We start from the raw sequence: 27799 nt of genomic DNA on the forward strand, positions 1-27799 counted from the left end.
AATAGATGGCCCAGAAGGGTGTCCCTCTGCCCCAGGCTCTTCCGCTTGCCCTAGGTCAGTCCTCCAGGGGATAGCTAGCTGGCCTCTGCCTCCCCAGGGCCTGATTTGGTGTCAGAGGGCCAGAAGGTGGCCAGCCATAGAAAGCACGCACACAAGGAACAGCCAAGCCTCTGCGACAGGCCGCACTTTATTTGGAGTTTTCCACCTAAGCGGCTCCCAGCTGAGCCGCATGACATGTGCAAAAGTCCCCCGAGAAAGCTGGGCCTCGCAGTGTGTAAAAAAGGCCCCCCATGGGGCAGAGCTGTGCAACCATAAAAAAAAGAGAGAGAGAGAGAAATCCGTCCCCCAGGAAGCCTGGCTGGGATCTATATCGCCCTGGGCCAGGCCACCGGCCAATGCTGCCACTGGTTCTGGGTCCTTTTTCTCCTCCGATTGTGCTTCTTTTCCAAGTCCTTAACATTCTGGGGTTGTGGCCACCAGAGGGCCAGATGCAGTCCTCAGGGCAAGGAGGCCTGGCCAGCAGTGCGGTTGAAGGGTGCCCTCTCTCACACACACAGACACCCCCAAACATGTGTTCCCCCACTGGTCTCATCCCCACCAGAAAACTGGGCTTCCCTGACCCCCTGAACCCCCAGCCTGCCCTCATGTCACGTCATGTCAGGGGAGAGGCACTCCCCTGAGACAGACAACCCTTGGGGGCATGGCAGTGCCGTTCATTTCACACCCCAAGGCAGGTGTTTGTGGGGTCTCATTGTGCGAATGTGCATCTGGGTGTGGCCCATGTATGTGTGTGTATGTGAGTGTGTGTTTGGCCAGAGGTGGGGGCCGAGGCTGGGGGAGGCACTTCTGGGATTCAGGGCACGTTGACTTTGAAGGGGCTTCCGGGGACACTTTCGTCGCCCCACTTGACGATGAGGATATAGTCCCCTTTCTCCTTGACGGTGTAGGTGACGTTGTATACCCGGTTGCCCATGTGCTTCACGTAGACCTCCTCACAGGGGGTCTTGGGCCCATGCACACCCACCATCATCATGTTGGTACCTGGAGAGGGAGGCAGCAAGGGTGGGCTCACACCAGGGGCCCCCACCCGCAGCAGGCCCCGCGCCCCCTTCCCGCTCCGGCCCTCTTGCCTGCCCTAGGAGCCCGCCCCTCTCCCTCCCCGCGGCATGCCTGCTTTGCTGCAGTCCACGGTGAAGGAGTTCTTCTGGCCCACGAAGGCCTGAGACAGCCCGGGGCCCCGCGTCACCACCTTGCTGGCATCCGAGGAGAACTTGGGGATGGAGCTGTAGCTGGAGCCTCGGCTGGAGGATGACTTGGTCACTGTCTCCACCAGAACTGTGGAGGTTTCATGAAGGCTGTGGCCTCCAGACAGCCGGGGACCTGAGGGGCAGAGTGGGACAGCCGGGAGTCAGATCAAAAGCCTGCCCTTTGACAGACTCCTGGGCTGCACTCCTTCACCTAGCAGCAACACCCCATTCCAGACGAGCCCAGGTGACACCCCCGGGCAGGTATCCCCGAGGTCTGGGCCTCTGCTGCCTCTGCCCCTCAGCCTTCTGGGCTCTGTCGGCAAACTCGAGTCACAGGCTTTAAAAAGGAACACACATCCAATGAATCCTTCAGGAAGCTTCCAAGAGGAAAGCTTGCTAACTATTTACTGAGCTCTTTCTTTTTGGAAGCAAGAAATGTGGGAAGCCAGGAAGGCAGAATGTTAAGCTCAAGCTTGGGGAGCCACCATAGGGAAGCCACCATAGGGAAGCCACTTCCATAGGGAAGTGATGGCCGACAAAGAGGAAGGATTTGAAAAATGATTCTACACGAATCCACATGTAGAATATGGGAAATGGTGTGCATCTTATTCCTGGTAACTTGACTGTGATGTTTGGGGCATACTGTGACCCGGACGTGAGCGGTCATTGGAGCCACCCAGGTTGGGATGGACTGCAGGTTGGCCTGAAGAGACCTTCCCCTACCCAGGGTACTCACCTGTGACTTTGGCCTTGAAGGGGCTGCCCACGATGTGCTGGGGACCGCCATACTTGATGGCAATGAGGTAGTTTCCAGGGGCCATGGGAGTATAAGTGACCACGTGGCCCTCAGGACACTCCCGACAGTCCAGCTGCACCTTGGAGGGGCCATCGATGGTGACAGACAAAGCCCCCGAGCCCGCGTTCAGGGTGTTGACGATGAACTCGGATGACACGCCTGGGGGCCAGAAGTAGCAAGGCTGTAGGCAGGAAAGGCTTGGGGCGCAGCGCTGGGGTGGGCCACGCCTCAGGCTTCCAGAACAGACCTCTGCGAGGACTCAGGGCTCTCTAGCACCGCCCCTCCTCTGGGGCAGGGCAGTATGGGACCAGAGACTGAGCACCCCAATATCCACCCTTCCTTCCCAGCCCTAGGCACTCACCAGTAGTGCCTCCCTCGAGCCCAGGACCATAGGCTGACACCAAGCCAGGGTCCCCAGCCTGGCTCTGCTCCCCAACACGGATCTTGAAGGGACTGCCGGGGATGTGGGCACCATTGAACTTGACATCAATAGAGTGGACGCCATTCTCGTGGGGGATGAAACGGATGGTGTGCTTGTCTGCGGGGAAGAAGGTTGGTGGGTGAGGCTTTATCCTTCCCCTCCCTTTCCCAGAAGATTCTAGCCTAGCAGGGGTGGCAGGGCCAGCTCACCACTGTCCAGCTCAGAGACGTAGCACTCCTCCACCGCCCCCGAGGGCGTGTGCACCCTGGCATCGATCACGCCCCGCGCGCCATTCAGCTGTACTGCAAAGGACGCTGGCTGGTTCACCTTGAGCCCCGTCTCCTGCAGAGACCACAGAGAACGGATGCTGAGACTCCTGGGAGGGTCTGGAGCACTCCTCTCTGCAGCCCAACACTGCTCACACTGTCCCCCACTGTACCCCAGTCCGTGAAGCCCCTACCTCCCATCCCCAGCCTTGGGGAGGCTCTCAACAAGGCCATGGTGGGAGGTGCGGATGGGGTCTGTGGCCTTAGCATCTACTGCTAGGGGTGGAGCCACCTGGCTGTGCTGGGCACGGTGGAGGAAGCCTGCCCTGGATGTGCCCTGTGCTGGCTGAGGGGGTAAGACCCAGCTGTGAGGTGGACCTGATGGCAGAGAAGCCAGTGCTAAGAAAGGTGCTGTGTGGACTCTGACGAGGAAACGGAAGAGTGGCCTGGACTGGCCCGGGGGCCCTCCCCGGGGGAGGTGGGCTAATGGGGGGCTCCAGGAGAGGTGAAGATGAGCTTGGGGGTGGGGCATGGAGCCCCGTCTGGAGGGGGTAATAAGGAGAGGCACAAGGGCTCCTGAGGCTGATAAGACTACCCTGAGGGCAGGCAGAAGGGGGCATGGAGCCCCGTTATACAGACACTGGGAGCGAGAGACGATCTGGCCAATCCAAGGTCACCGCTACGCCCCTGGCCACATCAGCCTGCCATTCTTGACTTTTGCCACCTCTCAGGGCAGCAGAGGGGTCCCAACCCTGGACACACACCTGGAGGCTGGTGACAGTAAGGCGGCGAGCGTCATCTGACAGGGAGGCCACGGGCACCACAAAGGGGCTGTCTGGGATGTGCTCGTCGTTGAACTTGATGGAGACCTCATAGTCACCTGGGGAGGGGAGGCCAGTCAGCACAGGCCCCAGGATCGGGGGTGGCAGGGGAGCGACCATCCCCACCCCAGCCTCATCCCAGGACAGGCTCCTTGGGTCAGGGCTCAGCTCTGAAGACAGACACGCATTCCCAGGGGTGTGGGTGGAAGATGGGGCAGAGAGCAAGGGTTCAGGAGAAGAGTCAGTTCTGCAGCCCCAACCATCTGCCTGGCTGGTGAGGAGAAATCCCATCTGGAAGGTCAGGCAAGCCCACTGCCCATCCCCACGTGGACACCCACCTGGTTCCTGGACAACGTAGGAGACCCCGCAGGAGCCATCTTTGCGGTCCTCAAATGCAATCTCTGCCTTGCTGGGACCCTCCACGGCAATAGATAGGCCCCCGGCACCTGCTTCTCGGGTCCAGATGCTGAACTCAGCTGGAGACAGGCGGGGGGGGGGGGTGGCCCTTTAGTACCATCAACTGTCCTGCTGGCTGCCCCGCCCCATCCCCCTCCTGGCCCCCTGCCCCTTACCTGGCACGCCAGCCACACCTCGCTCCAGGCCAGTGCCTCCTGCCCGCACCTTATGGGCTCCACCTTCCCCCAGTGGCCCCACGGTGAACTGAAAGGGGCTGCCAGGCACGTGCTGGCCGCGGTACTTGACAGTGACCGTATGGGGCCCCATCTCCTGGGGCACAAAGCGCACGCTGTATGCGCTGTCCTCCCCCTCGACGATCTCGGCGGCTTCTATCTTGCCCGACGGGCTGGTCACCTGTGCGGTCATATCCTGAGAGCTGGCTTCACCTGCAGGGTGTGGGGATTGTCAGTCCACGGCTCAGACCAGCCCCGAGTGGCTGCCTGCACCCTCTCCATCCTGTCCCAGCCACCCTGGGAAGACCCCAGCCCAGCCCTGCTCACCCTCCTGCTGCCGGGCGATGCTGCCAAAGGAGCCCAGGCGTTCCCGGCCCAAGAAGTCCCCAAAGACCGCGGGGAAGGGGTCTCCGCCAACCTGGGTGGACTCCTCCACCCGCACCTCGCGCTTGGTCTCCCCGCCCCGTGTCTTGCTGATCTCTGTGCGCTCTGTACGGGTGTACGTATGGCTGCTGCGTGTGAAGGTGCGTGTCAGGCGCTCCTGAGCTGACACCATCTGGAACCAGTTCCCTGTGGGAGACACACAGCCGGGGGGGACGCGGGAGGTGAGAAATGAGGAAGCAGGACAGAGACCCCTTAGGGCAGGTTCTGGGCCCACCGGCCCTCCTGCCCAGGCTCTTCCTGGCTCATACCTGGGATTTTGAGGTTAAGGTCGCAGGTGCTGCCGATGGTGGCGATGGAAGGCGCCTGCCTGCGCCGGGTGATGCTTTCCTTCATGCGGCCCTCACCGGTAACCTTCACCGTGAAGGGGCTTCCTGTAGGGGCAGAAAGGGCAGGGCAGGTGGCTCAGACCACCCGCCTTCAGCCTCCTGGCTTCTCCCCGCCCAGCTCCGGCCCAGAGCCTTACCTGGCACGTGCTTGTCGGCAAACTTGATGTTGATGATGTAGGTGCCGGGTTCAGTGGGGCAGTAGGTGACTTTGCATGTGCCGTCCTCCATGTCTTCACAATTGATGTCCACCTTGCTAGGGCCTTCAATACTCAGCCCCAGGCCCCCATAACCTGGCGGGAAACAAGAGACTGTCTTAGTCCTGCCACCTACTGCACTCGGCCCTCCCCTCCCAAACTGCAGGCTCCCTCTGCAATGGGCACCCAAGGTGTGTAGTAACCACTAAGGGAAAGATGGCTCCGTGGGAGAAGGGTTGAGCCAGGCACTGACCCCGAGGGCAAAGGATAGGCAGTCTGGAAAATTCCCTAAGGTAGTCCGCCTGGGTTCCAGCACGCAAGGGAGAGACACACTCAGGACAGCTGAGCCTTCTCTTAAACCTGACAGAACTGACAGGAGGACATACTCTTTCCCCTAAATGGACTCTAGAATGTGAATCCCCATAGACACTGGGCCAGGAAGCTCAGGGAGGAGAGGGCGGCCAAGGAGGTACCGGGCAGGGAAGAAGGACCCGTCCTCACTGCGGAAAGGAGGGGTCTCTGGGGAGAAGCACCTGCGTTACGAGTGTCCACGATGAACTCCGCCACCTGGAAGGTGTGTCCCTCGGAGAGGCCCTTGCCCCAGACCCGCACTTTGCTAGCGTCCCCAATCTCCGATGGCCCCACCAGGATCTTGAAGGGGCTGTTGGTGACATGCTTGCCACTCTTGCGCACGCTCACCACATGCTCCCCAACCTCCTTGGGGGTGAAAGAGATGCCTGCGGAGAGGTGGGGCGTCAGGCGTGGGGCGCCAGGCCTGGTAGAGCATCCCTTCCCAGCTCATCGGGCCTCCCTCTCCCTGAGGCCCCTCCCTGTGAGCCCGTACTCACCAATGTGCCGGTTGGGCAGGCGCTTCAGCAGGCAGGGCTCCTCGTTGCCCGAGGGGGCACGGATGCTGGCAGTCAGCAAGCTCAGGTCACTCTCGGTGATCTTCAGGGACACGTCCGTGGAGGTTCCTACATTTAGCTGTGATGTCCTCATGGAGTCATCACCTGGTGGGGGAGTTGGGGTGTCAGGCAGTTGTGACTCCAGGCAGGCCCTGCCCTCCTGGGGCTCAGGAGACCTCCTGGCAGATCCCACTGACTCAACAGAGACGGGGAACTGCTCAGAGAGGCCCAAGGCTCTGGAGAGCACAGTCGTCATTCACACGTTAGCTGTCAAAGATTATGGGTGGACCCAGCACCCCAACTGCCCTGGGGAGGCCTGGGTCCTGAGTGGGTGAAATCCCTAATCTGTGTGTTTAATCCTGAGTCACATGGTTTCGTGGAAACAAAACACTACACTGGACCATACCACACAGACCCTTCACTCTCTCTGTGTGGCTCTGATCTAGTTGCTTAGCCTCTCTGAGCCTACCACGTTCCTCATCTATCGAAAGGGATTATCAATACCCTCACCTCACAAGCGTTACTTCAAGGACTGAATGAGATGATGTGTTTCAAAGCATGGGGGTTGGCTATTTCTCACCTGCTGTAGAGAATTGAGTGTTCCTTACATTTGTCCAAAAGTGACCTCTTCCACCCTGAGGCCCGCATGCCTTGAACATGCTGGGCTTGCATGTCTGTGTGTGCGGGATGTGTGTCATAGGCTGTATGTGCCCACATGTCCCCACCTGTGATCTTGGCTGTGAAGGGGCTCCCTGGGATGTGCTTGTCGTCAAAGCGCACGATGATGCTGTAGTCTCCAGGAGCTGTGGGGAGGTAGGACACGGTGCAGGTGCCATCCTTGTTGTCCTTGCAGGTGATCTCCGCCTTGGATGGGCCCTCCACAGCCAGAGACAGACCCCCTGTAGGTGGAGGGAAGGCTGAGATGAGAGGTCTTGTCCTCACCCCTGCACCTGGCTGGCCCCCCACCCCAGACCCCTGCCTGCAGCTCCCCTCACCTTCCCCAGCATCCTTGGTGACAATGGTGAAGGTGGCCGGCTTGTTGACCATGCCATGGCTCAGGCCTGGCCCGTAGGCACTGACATGGCGGCTGTTGATGGCATCCACGTAGAACTGCAGGGGGCTCCCTGGAGGTGGACGGAGCAGGGGGCTGGGTCAGTAGTGAGGACAGGGGTTGCCTGAGCCCACCTCTGTCCCCAGCACCATCCAGCGGCTTCCCTGCCAAGGGACATCTCTGCCACAGGGACCTGACTGGGCAAGTCTGCCTCCCAGCAGGCTATCAGCCTCCCCAGGGCCTCGCAGGATGTCTGCACACAGCAGGCACTCAATAGATGTTTGTTGAAAGAAGGCAGGCAAGAACGAAGTTGGCTGGGCTGCTCTCAGCCCAGCCCAGCCCAGCCCAGCCCACAACTCACCGGGGATGTGGTTGCCATCATACTTGATCCCCATCTGGTGCAAGCCTTTCTCAGTGGGCGCGTATCTCACTGTGATGGTGCCGTCCTTGTTGTCGGTGATATTGGGCCGGGCAGTCTTCCCAGAGGGCATCCGCACCTCCCCTGCCAAGCAGACCCAGTTACGTGAGGCATCCCAGTTTCTCCCTCCACATCCCCCACGCTATCCCCATTCCTGCGTGGTTCTGCTTCCACCCCAGAGGTGAGGCACCAGCCTAGAGCAGTGGGATGGAAACTGAACTGGAAGACAGCAGGCTTGAGTCTGAGTTCCAGCTCTGCTCAACTTGCCGCATGACCTTAGGTAGCTCACTTCCCCTCTCTGAGCCCCTGTCCCATCCCTAAGACCACGGCTGGGTCTGGATGAAGGGCCCGTCATGCCTCAGAGCCCCAGGGCAGTACCTGTGAGCTCCCCTTTCTGCACGGTGAAGGGGATAACCAGGTTGAAGGGCCTCAGCATGGACTCCATTGGCTCCACGGGCACCACTGGCTCCTCTGTGGCCTGTGGGAGGTGAGAGGGAACAGTCATTGGCTAGGAAAGACCGGGGAGCTTGGCCTGAGCCATGACTGAAGTCCGAGAAAGTGAGGCAAGAACAATGGTTAATGGTGAAACCAGAGCAACAGGAGAGAGACGTCAGCTGCAAGAGAAGAGGTGCTGTGCCCAGCTCAGGGAGCCCTCTGCCTAGCCTGCTCCCCACCTGCTCCCCGCGATGGCCCCAAACTATGCCCAGCCCTGGCTGCTGAGGAATAGAACAAAGAACTGAAGGCAGAGGAGGAAGAGGAGGAGGGCAAGGGCTGGCCCAGTGGGAGGTGGCAGTACCCAGCGTGGGGAGTAGGTGCTGGGCCGGTGCAGCTGCAGGACGTCAGCAGGCTCCTCCACACGGGGCGCGGGGTCACACGCCTGGGGGCAAGGCACGAGCTCAGGGTATGGCGGGCCAGCACACCAGTGTGAGTGACCAGATGCTGACTCATGGAACGACCCCGGGACCTGAAGTCCTGGGCTGCCCAGGGGGCAGGACGGATACCGTGGGTGTTTTACCCTCTGGAGGGCTTCATCTTCCTGCAGAGCCACCTTGGGGAGACGTATGGGGACAGGGGGCCCGAGGGTCAGAGAGAAACATGGCAAGTTCCTCCGGAGAGAGCTGACCCCTGCCCGAGGAGCCCGAGGCAGAGCTGCAGCGGAAGGCAGCGGGAAAAGCAAAGTCTTGGCCGTGGAAGACTCTGGGCCCAGAATCATTCAGATATGGGGGGGACAGGTCCTGGGATTTCTTGCTGTTGCTAAGAGGGCCCAACCCACAGCCCTCTGGCCCCGCTTGGGCCATGGCACTTACCAGCACGTGGAAAGGGCTGTTGGGGATGTGCTCGCCTCCAAAGCGGATGGTGATGACGTACTTTCCCGGCTCGGGCGCCGTGTAGTAGATGTCAAAGGTGCCGTCGTGGTTCTCCACCACATCCACGTCGAGCTCTGCACCGTCGGGCGTGGACACCGTGCACGTCACCTTCCCCTTGCCGGCCGCCTTGGCGTCCACTGTGATCACTGTCTCCTCCCCAATCTGGATGCGGGGGCCCAGGCAGGCACCTGCCACACAGAGAGTCCTGTCAGGGTCTGTGGGGAATGTGCAGCCCCCTCCGTTCCCAGCCACCCCCCCCCCACCTCAGCCTACAGCAGGAAGAGAAGAGATGGGGCACTCACCCAGGCCGTGGCCTCCAATGGACACTGGAAAGAGAGACGAGTGTGAGACCATACAGCGCTCAGGAGGAGTGGGGTGGGGGCAGGGAGGGGGAGGGCAGGCTCGCGGACCCCTGGGGACTGAGCCAGGGGTCTGGGAGAGCTGTGAGGGGTGCTGGACAATAAGTATGGCCTGAGGAAGCGGGTCGGTGCCCACCTGTCACGAGGCACTTGCTGGCATCCCCAGTAGGCAGGGCATGGATGCGGAAGGGTGAGTAGGGGATCTCGTCACCGCCATACTTGATGGTAATGGTATAGCGGCCACTCATGTCTGGCAGGTAGGACACAGTGTACGTGCCATCCCCGTTGTCCCGGATGTTGGCCTTCTTGGGCTTACCCTCGGGGTCCTGGAGGAGAAGCAGAGGTCAAGGCCTGTCTGTGCCCAGAGCCTGACTGGGACGTAGGCTGAGCATGGACTCACCAGGATCTGGACGGTGAGCAAGCCCTCCCCTGCGTCCCGGGCATCGATGGTGAACTCCACAGGCAGGCTGGCAGGGATGCCGGAGGCGTTGAGGCCAGGGCCACTGGCCCGCACCTTGCTGGCATCGTGGGCTGGAAGCACCTTGATCTTGAAGGGGCTTGAGGGGCAGAAGGGATGGACAGTTGGCTGGGGGTTTTGGGGGCAGGTCCCATCTCATTTTCGGCCTGGAGTCTTCCCCAAACATGAGCAGGAGAATTGACTCCAGAGGGCAGGGAGGAGGGACCAGTTCTCAGGAGTCAGATCACATCCTGAGTCCTGGGGAAGGCTCCGCCCTTGACAAAGCCTGAGCATTTCTTCCTCATCCCAAGGAAGATGCTGTGGTTTGTTTAAAGGGGGGCGAGGGGTTTAGAGGCTGCCCTCTCCAGCCTCCTGCTTTTTCCCAAGGTGCTAATGTGGCTACATGGTAGGAAAGCCCAGCTTGAGGACAGACCCTGAGGCTGTGCTGCCTCCAAAACAGAGACGGGCAGGGAGCCCTGAGGAAGAGTGGGATGGGGCACTCCCAGCGCCTCGCAGTGGCTTGCAGGTGTGGCCGGGGCAGGAACGCCCCAGAGCTCAGCACGGCATGGGAGCTCGAAGCTCATCCTCACCTGCGTGGCACCTCTTGGTCAGCATACTTGACGGCTACCGTGTAGGGCCCATCGGTGGCTGGGGTGTAGTGGACCGTGTGGGTGCCATCTCCATTGTCACGCACCTCCACAGGCTCGGCCACACCTGGGCAAGGTGAGCTGGGTCAGCAGAGCCTCTGGCACCCATCCCACCTCCCTCCATCCTGCCCCAGACATTCCATACCTGTGGGGCCCAGTACAGCCACCTGCAGGGGGGCTCGGCCAGCTTGACTGCAGTCCACCGTGAAGGTCTGGGGTACCCGGGCCCTGACACCGGCCCCCAGCCCTGGTCCCGAGCACTTCACCTTCCCAGGGTCTACCACGTCCTTCACGGGCACCCGGAACGGACTCCCTGGGAGGAAAAAGGATATCAGCCACTGCCCACCTGCCAGGAGGGTTTCTGACACTGAGAAACCAGAAGGAAGCCTTCTCTGCCTTAGAAATGCCCCCAGGAGGCTAGACCAAAATGTGCAAATGCTAAGGTACTTGCTAAGAAAATGTAAACAAGGATAAATAACCTGGGCTGCAGACTGAAGCTGGGTAAAGATGGGGGGTGGGGGGTAGGGGAAATGTTGAGCAGCTTGGCCTGCACAGGAGCAGGAGTTCTTGGCTTTACAGAGAGAGAGGGCACAAGGCTGTCACTGAGCCAGTGACAGTGGCTGAGACTGTGTCTGAGTTACCGAACCCATGAGGTCTGGTTCTCCAGGCAAAGGCCCGGGATGCCAGCATTGGGCCTCTGGGAATGAACTGCAGGGGTGGTCCCACCAACAGCACCCACCAGCCTGCCTCCTGGCCACGGCCTCAGCGCCCATGCCTGCCTGCTCTGCGTCCTCCCTGCTGGCTGGGCTTGTGGCCATCCTGTCCTAGGGATGAATCTGCATATCCAACTCCCTTCCGGTTTCCCTCCCACCGAGCGGGCATCCTGCTGCCCTCGGGGACCCCACCCCCCCCCTCTGCACACCTGGGATGGGCCGCCCCCCGAAGGTGATGTTGACATCGTAATCTCCAGGGGTGAAGGGGATGTACTCCACTGTGCAGCTACCATCCTTGTTGTCCTTGCAGGACATCTTGGCTTCTGAGGGGCCCTCGATGGCTAGGCCTAGGCCCCCAGTGCCAGCTCCCCTGCAAGAGGACACCCCCATCAGCTCTGTGAGGACCAGAGAGTGGGGACAGAGGAGCAAGACAGGGAGCCGAGCAAGCCGCTGGGGCCCCGACTGAGCCGGCACACTGGGAGGTTTGCTCCTGGTGGCCCTTGATGGGGAATGGGGACGCTGAGGCACCCACAGGGGACAAAGGGGGCAAGTGGTTGAGACCAGGGTGGCTACAACATCAGGGTGCACATTAGGAAACGGGGAGGATACCTGGTCTCCACAGTGAAGCGGTTGGCTTTGTTGACCAAGCCACTCTCCAGTCCTGGCCCAAAGGCCCGGACGCGGGTGGGGTCACAGCCCTCGGTCACGCCCACGCGGAAGGGGCTCTTGGGCACAGCTACCTCATCATACAGCACCTCCACCAAGTGCACACCTGGAAGCAGCCACAGGAGCAGGTCAGCATGTGCGCGGCCACGCGATGCTGGGATCAGATCCCCCCACCCCCCGCTCAGCCCGGCTCCTCACCCTCCTCGTAGGCCGTGTACTGCACTCGGTAGGTGCCATCCCCGTTGTCCGTCACATAGGTGTCCGTTTTAGCGCCCGAGGGGTTGAGCACTCGAGCGCTCACGTGGTTCCCACCCGTGGCTGTTAGGGATCTTGCATCCACAGTGAACTCGGTAGTCACCTCACGCAGGACGCCTGGGTCCCAGGAGAGGAGAGCTCAGTGTGGGTTGGGCCCGCCTCATACAGTAGCTCATCCCCGCCTCCCTTCCCAACGCCCAGGCTGCTCCTTCCTAGAGCCTGGCCACCCTCTGCCCCTTATGAGCTCCAGGCCTGTCTCCCACAGCCCCTGCCTTTACTCCCTTCACCACAGGTGACATTCTGTTCACATCAGTCACCCCACCAGGCTGTGTGCCCCACGAGGGCAGGTCTTGGTCTTATATCCTTCTGCACTCCCACCCTCACGCCTCACTCAGGGTTTGCCCCCAGCAGATGGTAACTCATATTTACTGAACTGTCTCTTCTGCCTCTTGTCATCTCTACCCCAAAGCATCCCTCTGTACACTCCAGAGCAGGGTTCTTAGCTTTTTCAGATCAGGGTGCCGTTAAGCTGATGAAAATTGAGGATTTCCCCAGAAAAATGCCCACAGGCAGATGCAATTTTGCCACAAGAGCAGAGGCAAAGCTCCACGCCCTGCCCTTGCCCTTAGCTCCTTCCTGGGGTGTCTGAGCCCTAAGGACTCCGGGGCTGCCCTGAAGTCCCCCCTCTATCCCACGCGGCACCCTAAACCCTCAGCCCTGCTTCCCTCCCTCCTGCTCACTCCTCTGGCTCCCTGACTGGCGAGTTGACAGGCTCCTGGCTCCTTCTATCTCACTCACCGTGTGGCTCCACACCAGGCCCAAAGACCTTGATTCCACTGGTGTCGACAGCAGGCTGCACGTGGACACGGGTGGGGAACTTGGGTACGGGGTGCCCGCCATACTTGATGGTGATAGTGTAGGTGCCAGGGAAGGCGGGGCTGTAGGTGATGTGGTAGGTGCCGTCGGCATTGTTCTGGATCAGCACCTCGGCCTTGACGCCAGCGTCTGACAGGATCTCAATGGTCAGCTCAGCCTCCCCGGCCTCCGAGCAGTCCACAGTGAAGGTGGCTGCCTCGCCAGCCTTGCCACGCTCCAGGCCCGGCCCACTGGCCCGCACCTTGCTTGGGTCAAACACAGGCCGGATGGTGGCTTTGAAGGGTGAGCCGGGAATATGGGCTTCGGCGAATAGGATGTTGATGGTATACTCGCCCGGCTCGGTAGGCAGGTAGCTGACAGCACACGAGCCATCACCATTATCCTGGCACTCGATCTTGGCTTCACAGGGGCCCTCCACTGTCAGCCCCAGGCCGCCGGTGCCAGCCCCCTTGGTGTCGATGGAGAATGGTGCTGGGGTACCCACCAGCCCACCCTTGAGGCCAGGGCCATAAGCGCAAACCTAGAGGGAGAAGCAGATGTATGGGTTCCCTACACCAGGCCCCTCCTTGCCTAGGCTTCGAGGCTTCCCACCCAGCTAAGCTCCTTCAACAGTAGCTGCTACTATAGACTGTGAGGAAACAGAGGCAGAAAGATTCAATATTTGTCCCAGTTAGTGGATCTGGGACTCAAATCCAGGTCTGATCCACGGTTGGCTCTTAAGGCAGGTCCTGGGATGGGGAATCGCCCTGGCACTGGGTCTTGGCTATGCCCACTCCAGGACATAAGGCCCTCTGGCCTCTGCCCCTGTGTCTCATCCATCTTCCCTACAAGCCCCCAACTCCCAGCTCCCACCAGCCTCTATCTCCTCACCTTGGAGGGGTCAGGGGGCAGGACACCCTCCACAGTGAAGGGGCTGCCAGGTATCGGGTGACCATCGTAGGTGATGTCCACTTTGTAGGGCCCCTCCTCGGGGGGCATGTAGCGTACGGCCTGGACTTCAGCTCCAGCCCCGGGTTCCAGCTTGCAGGGAATGGGCCGTCGGGAGGGTGAGGTCATCCGCACGTCCAGCTGGCCCTGACCGCCAGCCCCTCGTGTGTTCACGGAGAATGCCTGTTCTTGCCCTACAGCCACCTCTGCACAGAGGGCAAGAGACGCTGTGAGCAGAGACTCCAGCCCACCCCCAACACCCTCACTCCCAGAGCAGCTCTTGCCCCACTTACTGCTGTTGAGGCCTTGAACTTTGACTTTGCTGAGGTCCAGCGGAGGTGCCACATTCACCACAAAGGGGCTCTTGGGGACGGGGTCTCCGCCATAGGTCACTGTCACTGCCATGTTACCCTGTTGGGTACAACAGGAGGTCAGAACTAGTGGCGTAGACACAACCTGGCAACGTCTCTTTGGCCGGCAGATGGGAACTAGAGGCTCCGAGATCCACATCGAGCGAGAAAGGGAGGCAGGAAAGGGGCCAAGATCCAGAACTGAGCCTGAGGGTGGAGGAAGGGGACCCAGCATCCCGTCAGCCAGGAGGGGTGGGGCCTGGGCAGGACGGGGCATACCTGCTGGACGGCCGTGTACTTGACGGTGTAGGAATAGTCGTGGTTGTCGATGATTTCAAAGTCCCGCACGGCCTCACCCTTGGCAGCGCCAGCAAACTGCACATCCAGCTTGGCCTTGCCCGCTCCCTTGGTCAGCACCGTGAAGTGAGTGGGCTTCCCAACTTCCACACCTGGGGAGCCAGCCCAACATGGTGGTGAGGGCCTGGCGGCCGCCTCGCCCCAAGCCCAGCCAGCCTTGCCCAGGCCTTGCCCAGACACCCACCTGTGCGGTTCAGCCCAGGGCCCTCGGCCTTGACCTTGCTGGCATCATGGGATGGGTCCACCTTAATGTGGAAGGGGCTGGCAGGGATCTCCTGGAGGAAGGAAAGGCTTGGTCAAGGTGGACCCGGGCCGCTTCTGCAAACGCCCCCTTTGTTTCCTGCGAGGCACACTGCTCACGTACAGGAAGTGCCCCGTCGATGGCTGTGGACTCGTGTCCCCACCCCCAATGACAGCAGCTCAAGCTACCGGCTTAGACTTGGGGACAGGAGTGCAGGTGGCGGCCACAAGCAGAGAGGGTGGCATACCTGGTTGGCAAACAGCACCATGATGGTGTAGCGGCCAGCCCCTGGCGGTGTGTACTTGACCGTGAAGGTGTCATTGTCATTCTTGATGATGTCAAAGTCTATGTCGGCCTCTGCGGGGCCCACCACTCCGGGGGCGCACTTGATGCCAATGCTCACGTCGCCTGAGGGAGGCAGGCACAGGGCTGTGAGGGGGAGCGAACAACCTCCCCCACCCGACCAGGCCCGCGGAGCTCCGCCCAGGGCCCACCCTCACGCCCACGCGCGTCTGCACGCACCTTGCCCCGCCTCACTGCAATCCACAGTGAAGTAGGTGGGCTCGTTGGCCTTGAGGCCTGTCTTCTCCACACCGGGGCCGTACACCTTCACCCGCTCGGGGTGACTGCCCTCTCCCACGTTTACCTGTGGGGAGGGGTCGGCGCTCAGCACACTGCACCTCTCCCGAGGCTCATCTTCTTCCCCAGGACTACCCGCCCCAGCCTTAGGGGGACCCTCTTAGCCTCTAGGAGGGGCTTCCCTTGAGGTGGGGAGTGGCGATGAGGGTCCAGGGAAAGCCAACATCTCCTGCCTGGGGCTCCACACAGCCTCTGGGGCCACTGGTTACAGGCAGGGGCAGGGCGAGGCCGACGTACCCGGAAGGGGCTCTTGGGCACGTTGACACCTCCCCAGGAGACGATGATGGTGTGTTTAATGGGCTTGGTGGGCACATAGGAGCAGCGGAAGGTGCCGTCGCCATTGGGGATGACTTTGATGTCGATGGGGCAGCCGTCAGCATCCTGTGGGCATCACCAAGCAGGTTCTTAGAGGGCTCAGGCTTCCTCAGAGCGCCGGCGCCCTCTGCGGGCCGCGGGCCTCCTTACCCACCATCACAGGCTCCTTCCCCGCCCAGATCTCAGGCCACGTGAGCCTAGGGCCATGTGCTCTGGTGGCTAGGGTGCACCCTAGGAGCCAGGAGACCAGGCTCTAGGCCATCGGCGTGGCCTGGTCTCCCAGCCTAAGTCTGAAATGTGTTGGCAGGGGAGAGGCCGGACTAAATCGAGGTTCCTAAAATTGAATAATGAACCTTTTAAAGAAAAATTACCCTCTAGACTCAAGAATACAGTTGATTAAATTCTAGGAGTCGAGAGATACAAGTTTGAGAAACTAACTTGGGAAACTAATGTCTTACTTAATCAAATCATCTTTGAATTGCAGGTTATTAGTATGAAAATAGGTTTTTGATAAAGTATGTTTTTAAGATTATCAGTAAGAAAACACAGAATTTAAAATTTTCCGTAGTTCTTATGGACCCATGAAAATCAGTCCCGTGATTCCTGGAGGCGCCTGCCTCTTACCTGCCCCCACCGTCCCAGGGTCCCTGCCCAGGGCAGTGAGGGGCAGTGAGATTGGGCAATGTCCCACCTGGGCATAGAGCTTCAGGTCTCCCTTGCCAGCTGCACGGGCATCAATGGTGAACTCTGCGGGCTTGTCCACAATGCAGCCAGTGGGCTCGAGGCCAGGTCCGAAGGCCTTCACCTGAGTAGGGGTAAGAGAGGAGCGCTGGGTTGGAGACTGGAGGCCTGGAGGAGGGTCCACTCGCGCCACCCCAGGCTGGTGTGCAGAAGCTGGGACCTCACCTTGTCAGGGAAGCAGTCAGGTGGGGCTGGCTGGATGTGGGCAATGAAGGGCGAGTCTCGGATGTCCTCGTCATCACAGATGACATGCACCGCATACTCCCCAGGCTCCGTGGGCCAGTACCGCACGTCGCAGGAGCCATCCCCTTTGTCATCACACTCGATCTTGGCCTGCGAGGGCCCCTCGATGGAGAAGCCTAGGTGCAAGGTGGGCAGGGTCAGAGGGCACTAGAGGCAGCTCGGACACCCTGCCACTCCCCCAGCACCCCCACCCCAGTTGCCCCCATGTCCTATCTCCTTGTCTCATCCCAACATGTGCTAAGATTCCCACCTCCGGTCCCCAGTCACCCCTCGGTGTCCCTCTATCATACCACTCCCCAGCATTCCCTCTTGCTGCCACCCAGCCACTTACCCAGTGTCCCCACCTCCGTGCCAATGGCCTCCACCACAAAGTCGGCTGACTTGCCCACCTGGCCAGTTTCCAAACCAGGACCCCAGGCCCGTACCTTCTGTGCTCCCGCCTCTGGGCTCACCTGTACCTCAAAGGGGCTGGGCGAAGAGAGAGCCAGTGTCAATGCCAGGAAGTGCCCTCATCAGGGGTACCCCTCCTCTCTTCCCTCAGAGTCTCCAGCAGCTGGCTCCCTCCTCCCACCCTGTGAGGGCCCAGTCAGGAAGGCAGGGGGTACATGGTGCTTACCTACGGGGGATGGCATAACCGCCCCAGGTGATGGTCACCACATACTTTCCAGGCACCACGGGGTAGTACTCGCACTCGAACACACCGTCCCCAGCCTCCCGCACCTTCACCGGCTCCTCTGTGCCCTCTGAGGAGAAGCGGGAAGCAAGAATCAACAGCGTGTGAGTCCCAGCTCCCCAATGCCCTCAAGGAGCCCTGGGAGCCCAGGCCCAGCCTGAGGGCAGTGCTACATGGGCAGAGCGGCACCTCGGGGCCGGGACCACATGTCATCCCTGTACATTACAGCCCAGGGTAGCATCTCGGGCAGAGAGGACCATTCTCAGCTTGCAGACTGGAAACTGAGGCAGAGTGGAGATGGTGTGCCTGAGGTCCCACCATGCCTCTGGTCAGTGTCCCTTTGGAGTCTTTCCAGGGGCCGTCATGCTGGCGGTTATGGCTCTCAGGGAGTCTTAAGCACTGGCCACATTCCTCCCTGCTCCCCCAGCCCCACCGCCTCCACCCCCGCCACCCTGACCCCCATCTCCTAACCTGGGCTCTGGCACTCACTTGGTCCTTTGACTGTGACCTTGAGCTCCCCACTGCCAGCACCCTTGGTGAACACCTTGAAGTCAGCCACCTCTTTCACACGCACGCCCTTGGGCTGCAGTCCCCGCCCAGAGGCTCGGCAGACATTGGGGTTACAGGCTGGAGGGTGATGGGGAGAGAAGAGGGCAGGTTGAGGGTGCTGAGGGGTCCTGGACAGAGCCTCAGCCCCTCCCCACTCCTCCCCCCACCTCACTGTGCACCGTCCTCCTGACCCCCTCGCAAGCCTCCCCCATGCTCCCTGGTGCCCCCAACACAACTGGGGCTGCTGGGAGCAATCATATTGACCAGGGAGCCAGGCACAGGCCCCCATCAGGCTCATTACCAGAAACCCCCCCTGCTGGGCTCTCAGAGGCAGAGCCTGGGTACACAGTGGGGCAAAGAGAGATAGGGAAGGGCCCTGCACCTTGCCCAAGGCCATCCACCCAGAGACATCTGAGCAGCTTTACCAACTAAGTCATGCCACACAACGCTCAGCAACACCATGGAATAAGAGAGATTCCATATAACATGAAGCTGGCCACAGATCACAGGCAATGCGTGGAAATCCGCCTGCCATGAACCAGACCTTGCTCAAGAATGGTGACCTCAGCCTGCTACAGAACACATAAAACGACGTAGAACCCACAGAGTGCCACAAAACGGGCAATGGCATGTGACCCAGGCCCTCCATGAAACACAGGCAGATGTGCCACAGAACATAGGCAGTGGCGTGGCACCTAGGGCCTGGCACACAATGCCATGGAGGTGGGCTGATTCCATACCGCTGGGGTCACGCCACATAGCACCGGGGAGGCCAGTCGGCTATGGGCATGCCTGGCCCCGCCAGTGCTAGAGGTACCACCTGAGGGCCTGGTGTATGGTGCTCACCATATATGCCCCTACCTTGTGGCCCTGTTGCTTCCCCCTCAACCCTTCCATGGTGGCACCTGTCTGTGGTCCCCTGACCCTCCTTGGGGATAGGGGGTAGAGAGATGATCGGGATGAGATCTCTCCAGAACCCCACCCCCTGGCTGTTCCTTCTGCTCATTCAAGGCCTTCAGCTTGCCCTGCACCCACCCCTGGATTTAGTGCTTCATTTCCCATAAATCCCCAGACCCGGAATTTGGTGGCAATTCTCTCTGTGTCCTGGCCTCGGTGGGGATGGTGAAGGGCCTTTACCTTCTGCCACATGGACGGGGAAAGGACTGCGGGTGATGGGGGCACCGGCGAAGGCCACGTGCACTGTGTGCGGCCCCTCCATCACAGGCCTGTACGTGCAGCGGAACGTGCTGTCACCCTTGTCCTCCAGGGCCACCTCCACTGTGTCCCGCCGGCCCTGGGGGTCCACAATCACCACGGCAACGTCACCAGTGCCGGCTCCTGCCAAGGACAAAGGCCGTCAGCCCCCACTCTGGACACACACTGCCGCTCAGGGATCCCTCACCGAGACCACCCAGGGATCCCTCACCGAGACTACCCACCCTGTGGCTGGGACCTCGGCCCAGTCCCCCGTCCACACCCCCAGGCACAGTCGGGGGGCTGCCTGCCTGACATCCCCGAGGCCTGTCCTTACCCGCAGTGTAGATGTCAAAGTAGGTGGGTTTGTTGGCTACATTGCCCACGGGCTCCAGGCCAGGGCCACGGGCTGACACTTTGTTGGCATCCCCCAGGGCCATGCCCACATTCACCTCAAAGGGGCTGCGTTCGATGTTCTGGCCAGCAAAGAGCACGGTCACCTGGAGGTCAGGGGTCAAAGGTTAGTCTAGGGGAGAGCAGAGCCAAGGAGAGTGGGAGGTGGGCGGCTGGTGCCCTGGGGTGGGGTGTGAGCTGAGAAGGGGGTCCACGCAGCCAGAGCCTCGTGGAGAAATACCTTGTGCAACCCAGCGACCTTGGGCACGTAGGAGACGGCGTAGGTGCGGTCCTTGTCGTTATTGGGAACCACCTTGGCCTGTGGGGGAGGGAAAAGATGGGAGGTCACAGTGCTGTATCCCCTCCTGGCCCCATAGAGCCTGGTGGCCCCCATGGTGAAGCACAGCCGTGGCGCTGGCAGCCGTGTCCAGGCCATTCCCGTTGTTCCTGTGTCACACTAATCCTCCTGTCCCCTAGTCTCTCCATACCTCCTCCGTGTGGCCTTCGGGGTCCTCAATGTAGACCAGCACCTCGCCCACGCCGGCATCTGCAGTCTGCACGGTGAAGTGGGCAGGCTGCAGCACGGTGTTGCCCTGGGGCTCGATGCCTGAGGGGCAGAGGCAGAGGCACATTACTTAGGGACAGCCATCCTAGCAGGCACCCAGCTGCCCGGGGACGGGGGCTCAACACATACCAGGCCCATAGGCGATGGCCTTCTTGGGGTTCAGCTGCTTAGAGCGCACAGGGGCACCAGGTTTGAGCTTGGCCTTGGGGAACTGGGACAGGTAGGTCATGACAGAATGTTCATCCACGTTGGGGTCCACAATCTCCTCGGGGGCAATCACCTGCCATGGGAAAGAGTGGAGTTACAGGGTGCCCTCCTCACCTGGCGACCCCAGGTCTTACCCACATCCTGAGCCGGTATCCTTCTAGACCCACCTGCCACCCTTGGCCCTCTTACCCCTATCCTCTCCCCGCACCCCAACTGTGAGTGTACCTGGGGCACCCCGAGCCAGTCGTCCGCCTGTTGCATGGCCTCCCGGGCGTTCTCCACAGGCTGGTTGGGATCCCAGGCCGCCCAGTCGGGGCACAGGCCTGAAGAGATGTGGGGACAGGATGGTTAGGGGGAAGCAGTTAGCCAGAGGCAGAGCATGTGCTCATCTCACACCCTCATGGGCTGTGGGTTCACACCCCCTCCCCCAGCCAGGTCCCTGCTGACCCCGACATTCTGGCCCATCAGCTGGGATGCCCGTTGCTGCTTAGAGGCAGGCAGCCCTCCTAGCACCAACAATGAGTCCTTTCTGGCCTGGCTGACGCAGCCTGGCACCAGCCCTGCCAGCCAGCCTCCCAGGCCCCAGTGCAGACCCTGAGCACCAAACCCTGAACAGCAAACCCCTGCGAGGGCACCCCTCCCGGGCCTCTGCACCTCATTCCACTGCCTCAGGGTGGACAGAGGAGGTCAGAGTCCCTGTTCCACATATGCCTCTGGTCCATCCCCTGGAAGGCACCCCACGGCTGCTCCCAAACGCTTCCCACATCAGCCTCAGGGCATAAGACACCCTCTCCTTCCTAACTGCCTACTTGGGAAAACTGAGGCACTGAAGGGCCTGTTGGGAGAGGATGAGGTCTACTCTATGGCCACCCACAACCCAGCTCTTCTCAAGGAAGGGATGCTAAGGCAGCCCCAGATCACTCCTGTGAAGGGGTGCAGGGGTTAGGGGGCGCTTGGTCTAGGCTAGACCCGGAGGAGGGGGTGATGCTCCCTGGCGGGGAGGGGGCCATCTCAAAGGCTGGAATCCATGAGTGGCCGGAACAGCTGAGCTCATTGCTGGCAGCCGCACCAGCTGTGGGCAATGGCTCAGCAGCTGGGAATGCTTCCCAGGCTGCCGGTGCCCTCACCTCCCATCCCCTGCTCCCCAGCTGACCCCAAGCTGGGGGAGGATTCTCCCAAAGGGCCCTGGCTCCCCAGTGGCAGAGTTGACCGACCCAGGAGGAAGAAGCCCTATTTTCTAGGAGAGGAGGCAGGGCTCCAGCTGTGGTGTCTCCGTCTTCTCACGGACCCTAAGCTGCCTCCACCTGACCAGGCCAGGCCTGGGTCACAGGCCACTGGGCAGTGCCACTCCAGCCTCAGCCCTCATCATCCCGGGCCCCACCTAATTCTCAAAGTGGTCCCAGGCTCTCACAAAGAAGAGCGTTCTCTGGGTCTAACTCCTGACCTTCTTGCTACCAGTCCCACATTTCCTTTCAGCTCGGCAGAAACGGTACCCGTGTGACAAAGCAGGAATTTCATGGAGCAGGGAGTTGAGGCTCTGGGCTCTAGATCAATTCTGCCACAGATGAATGTGTGATCTTGGACAAGTCACTAGCCCTCTGGACCTCAGGGTCCTGGTTTGTAAACTGAGGGGTTCTAAACCTCCTCCTGCTGCTGCAGAATCAGGAAGGGCCTGACTCCAGCAGTGATTCTCAGCTGGAGAAGGTGGTCCTGATCCGCCAACGCTGAGACAGGCATTCTGACCACCACAGCCCTCAGTCCCAGCAGCCCAGCAGGGTCCCAGCTCTCCTTCCAGGCTAAGGGACCCACGTGTGCCAGCTGGGTCCCTTACCAGCCCACTCACCAGGGGCACAGTTGTCCACCAGGGCGCCCAGAGCTTTGCCGTCCTGCCAGTCGCGGTTGAAGTTGGTGATGGGCAGCTGGGGCACCTTGTTCTGGATCCAGCCGAGCAGACGCTGCTTGGGTGTCTGCTTTCGGGCGTCTTCATCATCCTCGTCTTCCCACATGGGCATGGAGATGGAGTAGTGCAGGATCAGCGTCCAGATGAGGCCCAGGATCAGCTTCAGGTTCCCATCCACAATGGCCTTGCTGTCTGCAGAGCAGAGGGAAGAAGGTGGGCTCAGGAGGGCCCCACCTTCTGCTGCCCAGGCCCCGCTGCCCCCAGGCGCCCTCCCTCCCCAGCAGCCTACTTCTAGAACCTACCGCCTTCTCAGCCTACCAAATTCTCTCCCTCCTGAAGGCCCTGCCCAGAAGTCAGCCCTTTCCGGGATCCCTCGCTTCTCCCTTCAGAATGAGGCTGCATCCCAATGTGTCCCCACCGCAGGGACTCTCACCTCTATCAGAGCGCTTGAGTGGGTCTCATCGGGTTACAGGTATCCATGCAATTAATTATCTGGTATGTAAGGCTCCTGGTGGCGGACGCTATTTTGTTGTGTCTCATTTTTTAAGTTTTGTTAAGGTATGCTTTACATACCACGAACTGCACAAATTAGAGTACAACTGGATACGGTTTGACAATACGTATGTATCCATAAAGCCATTGCCTTAAGATAATAAACGTATCCTCCCTCGCGCAAAGTTTGTGTTTTCTAGAGTTTTATAAACATGGAATCGTACTGTATGCATTCTTTTTTGTCTGGCTTCTTTCACTCTAGACCCTGTACTTTATTTTTCTATACTCAGAGCCCAGAACTTAGTAAGGTCTCAATAAATACTGAGTGAATGAATGAATACTTAAAAAACTGAAGTTGGAGAGGAGTAGGACCCACCTGGTTTCAGCCAAATTCTACTCTGAAGGCCATAAAAGGCTTTAGGAACAAAGTTTCTGGGAGGAGGGAAGGAGTACAGACATGCTCTGTTAAGGCTTGAAAATCATGTGTTCAAATACTGGGGGCCAGTGGGATTTCACAGGAGCCAAGGAAAATGTCACTCATGTGGACTCAAGTCTCAGATGCTGAGACTCTCGACCCATCCCCTCCCTTGAGGAATAGGATGGACCAGAACTGTTTCCCCAAGATTTTGGGAGCCTAGTTCCCCTTTAACAGCCAGAAAGAAATATCCAGGAGCAGGGGGTGGCCTAGAGTATATAGATCTTTGGAAACCAGCTTATTTGTAAATATACAGGCCTAAAACCCTTTGGCTTCCCAGAGCAGTTTTTAGGAGGTTGGAAGGGGGCGGAAGACTCAGCCTTGTTTACCGGTGTTGCCAGAGAAATGGGAAAGGGTGGGGCTGGAGGCACCCCTTACACATTTTTTCCTGTCCCCCTCTGGATCTTGGGGGACAGCCTCAGGGGACCAAGGGCCTGGGAAATCCCAGTGTCCCCTACCCCACACCCACCTGCCCCCAGGAGGGAGAATCTCAACTTCTCTTCCCTCTGGCCCAGGACTCTGGCCCCCTTGACTCCCCCACCCGTTCACTGATTCATCCTTCCTTCCCCAGCAGCTCCCCAGCCCTCCCCCGCTCCCCCTGGCTCCACTGCAGCACAATGGTTTGGCAGCTTTCAGATTCCATGACACACTCGCTGCCGGCCTCCCGGTGCTTCAGTGCATTCCCTCTCAAACACACAGGCCCACAGCAAACACATTCGCAGTCTTGACACCCAGGGTCCCACAGCCTCTCCCAGCCCTGACAGCCTCCAATCTCCATGCTGACAGAAGTGCTTCTAGCCAACTGGAGCCAGATCCCCAGGAGGGAGGCCTGGAGGCTGCTGGGGTTGGGGGATGGGGGCGTGTTGGGGGAGGTCATTCATATTTGCTGCAGGAAGAGGTTTCTCCCCAGCAACTGGCCCTGGGCCAGACAGCAAGTGGTCCACTGCGGCTTGGGGCAGGAGAGGGTGGGCCTAGAGTCCCACTCTGGGAGCAGTGACCTTCCTCTCCCTCCCCCCCTTGGAGGCCGGGCAGAAAGGAGGGGAGCTCAGCTCAAGCCAGCCTTCCTCTCTTCTACCCCACGGAGCCACCACTTCTTCGCCTGCCAGGGGGTACCCCCAAAGTGGCGGGAAGAGCCCAACAGCCAGTGCCTGAGGCTGCCCCAGGCCCCAAGTGGAGGGGGTGGAGAGAGGGCTGGGCGAGGGAGGGGCTGGGACAGCTGCTGCCCCCTCCAGCCCCTCCCTTGGCTGTTGGCTCAAGGAGAAGGAATAGCAACTGGGGAACAGCTGCGGGACAGTGCTGCCTCATAGGTCTCTTTGTTTGGAGGGGCTGGGGGGGGCTGGGATGCGGGGAGTGGGGTAAGAAGGGCACACAGCTCCTCCAACCCAGAAAGAGTACCCCCTCCTTCAGGTGGACTTCTCAGCTCCCAGCTGTCACCCCACTCCTAGAGAGGGACGTGGGGAGTCTTTCTGACCCTCCTCCCAGGTGCCCAGACACTCGATTTCAGTCTTGAGACAATGCCTAGAGGAGGCCCCCTGGACGGCCTGTTCCAATCACTTATGGGAAACGAGGGAACTAGAGGAAGGAGGATGCCACCCCTGGTGGGGAACCCCACTACGTCTCCTCAAGCTTGGGAAGCTCCTTCCGCCTGGGCCCCCTCCCCTCCAACCTCAGCCTCAGGCCCAGCAGCAGAATTGCTGACAGCTTATCTCATCACCGGGAGTGAGCCACTTGGCCCAAATGGGGAATGGTTCCCTTCCTCTCGGCGGGAACCGAGGCACTTCCCTCCCCACCCCAAACCAGCTTTTGCTTCTTCCCCCTCTGCTCTGAGCCGGCCCCTCCACAGTTGAGCCAAGGGGCTGGAGCCAGGCACCACCATGGGGGAGGGGAGAGGTGCGCACAGGAAGGATGAGGCCTGGAGAGGGGCTAGCCGCCCCACAACCCAGAGGGGAGGGGAAAGCAGGGAGCAGCTTCCTACAAAGATATGCTGAGGCCCCCGGCTCTCCCCTGGAGACCCCACCTGGGACAGCCAGTCCTGTCCGTCAAATCCCCGGTGCAGGGGGGTGACAGACCAAGGGCAGACTCCCCTCAGACCCCTGCCAACACACACACACTCTCAATAGCCCTCACCCCCACTACACACCCCAGGGCCCCTCCCCCACTCCTGTCCTCAGGCTTGTCCTTCTGGAAAGCTCAGAGACATCTGCTGTGTCACGGAGGTAGGGCTATTTCCAGGCCAGAGCGGGTGGGGTGGGAGGGCAGTATTGGGGCAGGAGGGGGTAAGGCCTAGAGAGGGGACTGGACAAGGCAAAGGGCCCCCGACTGACCTCAGCTGCTAAATCAGGAGGCCTAGAGATGCCCTGAGGGAGAGTTGGGGGTGGACATTCAATTATCCGGAATAGACTCTGGGGCAGTCTGGCAGGAGAGGCATCTGACCCTAAGTTAAACCCCTCTCCTGGGGCCTTGGGGTGCACCCTTCACGGGACACTTTCCTGTAAATCACAGCTGGACTTTTAAGAGCTCACCACAGGGGTACACAGGAGTAGGGGGTCTGGCCCAGGCCACCAGCCTGCAGAGAGGACAGCAGAGCTTTGAGGGGAGGGGCAGCCTTTGGCCACTCAGAGTCCAACCTTGGCCTCTGGTTCCCAAGCCTAGAGTGTCTCCCCACCCCCACCCAGCACAGACACACCTTCCAAATCTGGTTACACTCAATGACTTCCTCCCTTCTACAGGCCTTCCCCTCCCTCCCCTCTGCCCCGAGCGTTAGTTGCAGCCAATCCCAGCTTAGGGGGTGGGCTGGGGCCGGGCCGGGCCTGGACGTGCGGAGACCCCTCCCTGGCACGCTGAGCCCGAGGAGGACTAGCGGGGGTTAAGGCTCCCGCGCTCGCTCAGTGCCTTTTTAGGTTTCTGAGGCTGGGCTCTGCTTGCCCCGGCCCCCGGGCCTGAACCCAGCTGCTTAACACATGCGGGCCACCGGCTCTCCGTCTGCCCCGGAGCCCCGGGATCGGCAGTGGTTGGGACCTGCCTTCAGCCCGCTCCTCCCGGTGGAGCTGCTGCAAGGCTGGGAAGCCTTTGCTTTGTTTGAGGGAAGACGCCCCCAGGAATCAGTAATGGGTACTGGCCCTGTCCTCTCAAGTATGGCTGGGGTTGCCCGATGGCAAGAAGGCGGACGATGAGTAGAGAGGCGGGTCTGTGGGACCGTGTAGGAGAAGGCTGAAGCCGGGGGACTCTGGACCCTCCGGGTATCTCCCCATCCCCCACCGCCCGCCGCTGTGCAGAGAGGGGCGTGAAGGCAGTGCCCGTGTGGCCAGCGTCGGTGGTGGCGGGAGAGCCGGGGTTCCCTCCCCGTGTCAGGGGGCTGCTCTCCTCCCTCTCTCTCAGCTCCCCGCACCCACCGGCACCTGTGTCCCGTCCCCACGGGCCAGCCGGTCCTCGGGGCACTCCCCTGCCCACACTGACCTATGGACACGAGCTTGATGTGCTCGCGCTCGAGGAACTCGAGGGCCACGGACACGTTCTCCAGCTTCATCTGGCGGAAGTTGGGGCGCGGGTGGAACTTGCGGTACATGCGCTTCTGGCTGAGCACCTCGAGCAGAGCGATGAGGCGCAGACCGTCGCTGAGGTCTCGCTGCAGGTCGGTCAGGCGCTTGCCCACGCACTTGAGGTGCTCGTTGCACCAGCGCGTGAATGTATTCTGCTGGATCTTCTTCCACGGAGCGTCCTCCGCCAGGTCCTTCTCCGTGGACGGCATGTCGTCTGCCTCGTCGCCCAGGCCGAGGCCCGCGGGCTCCGAGTAGCCGCTGTTGTTCATCATGCTGGCAGGGGTGGGTCGAGGGTTGTGCTGCCTGCTGGGCACGGGCTGGGCAGGGGCTGGGGGCGCTGTCGGGGCGCTGTCTGGGCGATCGCGGGACTCGCAGCTCTGCGCTGTGCGGCTCTCAACTTCTCTCGCGCCCCTGGCTGGCGGGACTCAGCGGGACTCTTCGCTCCTTGGCCGCTCGCTCTCTCTCTCTCTCTCTCTCTCTCCCTCTCCCTTCGGGGGCGGAGCGGTGCTCGGGAAGTGCCGGCCCGGCCGGGGCGGGGGGTTTAAGAAGCCCCGGGCCGCGCTCCCCCCGCCGCACTCGCAGCCCCCGGGTCCACGTCAGAGCGCCGGCCTCCCAGGAATGCCGCCCGGCCTGCGGGTGGGGGCCGCGCAGAGCCCGACCGCCCCGCCTCTGTCCTCCCCTCCCCCACGCGGCCCGATTGGCCCAAGGGGGGGGCTCCCCCGCCCCCCAGTTAGCTCCCCAGAGGGGCTAGTCCCTGGGGCGCTGCGTTGGAGAGGTGGAGCAGAGCTGGAAGGTGGGGGGTAGGGCACCCAACACCCCAAAACTAAGCATTGCCCGTCAGAGATTAAATATGTCCCCTCCACGTCCCGCAGGACTAAAGAGATCAATAGGGAAACTGAGGTCAGTGGTTAGGGTAAAACACAGTGATCTGGTGTTGACAAAATTTTCTGGATGAATTGGTGACAGGGCCTGGGAGTCCTGGCTCCTAGCCCAGGGTACTGTCCACCTGTGCCAGGGAAGGGAAGTGTGTGCTAGTACAGAGATGGACTGAGAGGAAATAAGGATACCGCCCAGGCCAATTGGGGAGAAGGTGTGATGGTTGTGGTGGGGGGTGGTGCTTCACTTTTACAGGTAGAAAAGC

At 60.7% G+C, this 27799-nt stretch overlaps 1 protein-coding gene across 2 annotated transcripts; it reads right to left on the reverse strand.

Moving 5' to 3' along the window:
- Positions 1 to 166: 166 nt before the first annotated feature.
- Positions 167 to 27188, reverse strand: FLNC (filamin C). Of its 2 annotated transcripts, XM_033098985.1 has the most exons (48): positions 26576 to 27188; positions 22096 to 22344; positions 20478 to 20575; positions 20175 to 20325; positions 19969 to 20087; positions 19722 to 19799; positions 19425 to 19587; positions 19031 to 19231; positions 17834 to 17971; positions 17288 to 17414; positions 17003 to 17139; positions 16594 to 16787; positions 16379 to 16492; positions 15610 to 15753; positions 15256 to 15379; positions 14981 to 15141; positions 14677 to 14767; positions 14415 to 14584; positions 14079 to 14196; positions 13729 to 13991; positions 12781 to 13378; positions 11926 to 12099; positions 11671 to 11833; positions 11271 to 11431; positions 10494 to 10661; positions 10292 to 10415; positions 9645 to 9801; positions 9381 to 9570; positions 9188 to 9211; positions 8826 to 9073; positions 8315 to 8395; positions 7897 to 7996; positions 7462 to 7602; positions 7045 to 7173; positions 6775 to 6948; positions 5993 to 6154; positions 5678 to 5881; positions 5088 to 5240; positions 4873 to 4995; positions 4508 to 4750; positions 4124 to 4393; positions 3890 to 4027; positions 3495 to 3610; positions 2674 to 2806; positions 2405 to 2581; positions 1984 to 2202; positions 1171 to 1380; positions 167 to 1041 (listed from the first exon to the last, which is right to left on the reverse strand). In XM_033098985.1, exons 1-48 carry the CDS (start codon positions 26928 to 26930, stop codon positions 854 to 856), a joined length of 8163 nt encoding a protein of 2720 aa, XP_032954876.1. In that variant the 5' UTR covers positions 26931 to 27188; the 3' UTR covers positions 167 to 853. The 2 variants fall into 2 exon arrangements, with proteins under 2 accessions (XP_032954876.1, XP_032954877.1); XM_033098986.1 differs by lacking the exon at positions 8315 to 8395.
- Positions 27189 to 27799: the final 611 nt, after the last annotated feature.

Source organism: Rhinolophus ferrumequinum, chromosome 26, assembly GCF_004115265.2.
Source record: "Rhinolophus ferrumequinum isolate MPI-CBG mRhiFer1 chromosome 26, mRhiFer1_v1.p, whole genome shotgun sequence".
Taxonomy (NCBI): Eukaryota; Metazoa; Chordata; class Mammalia; order Chiroptera; family Rhinolophidae; genus Rhinolophus; species Rhinolophus ferrumequinum.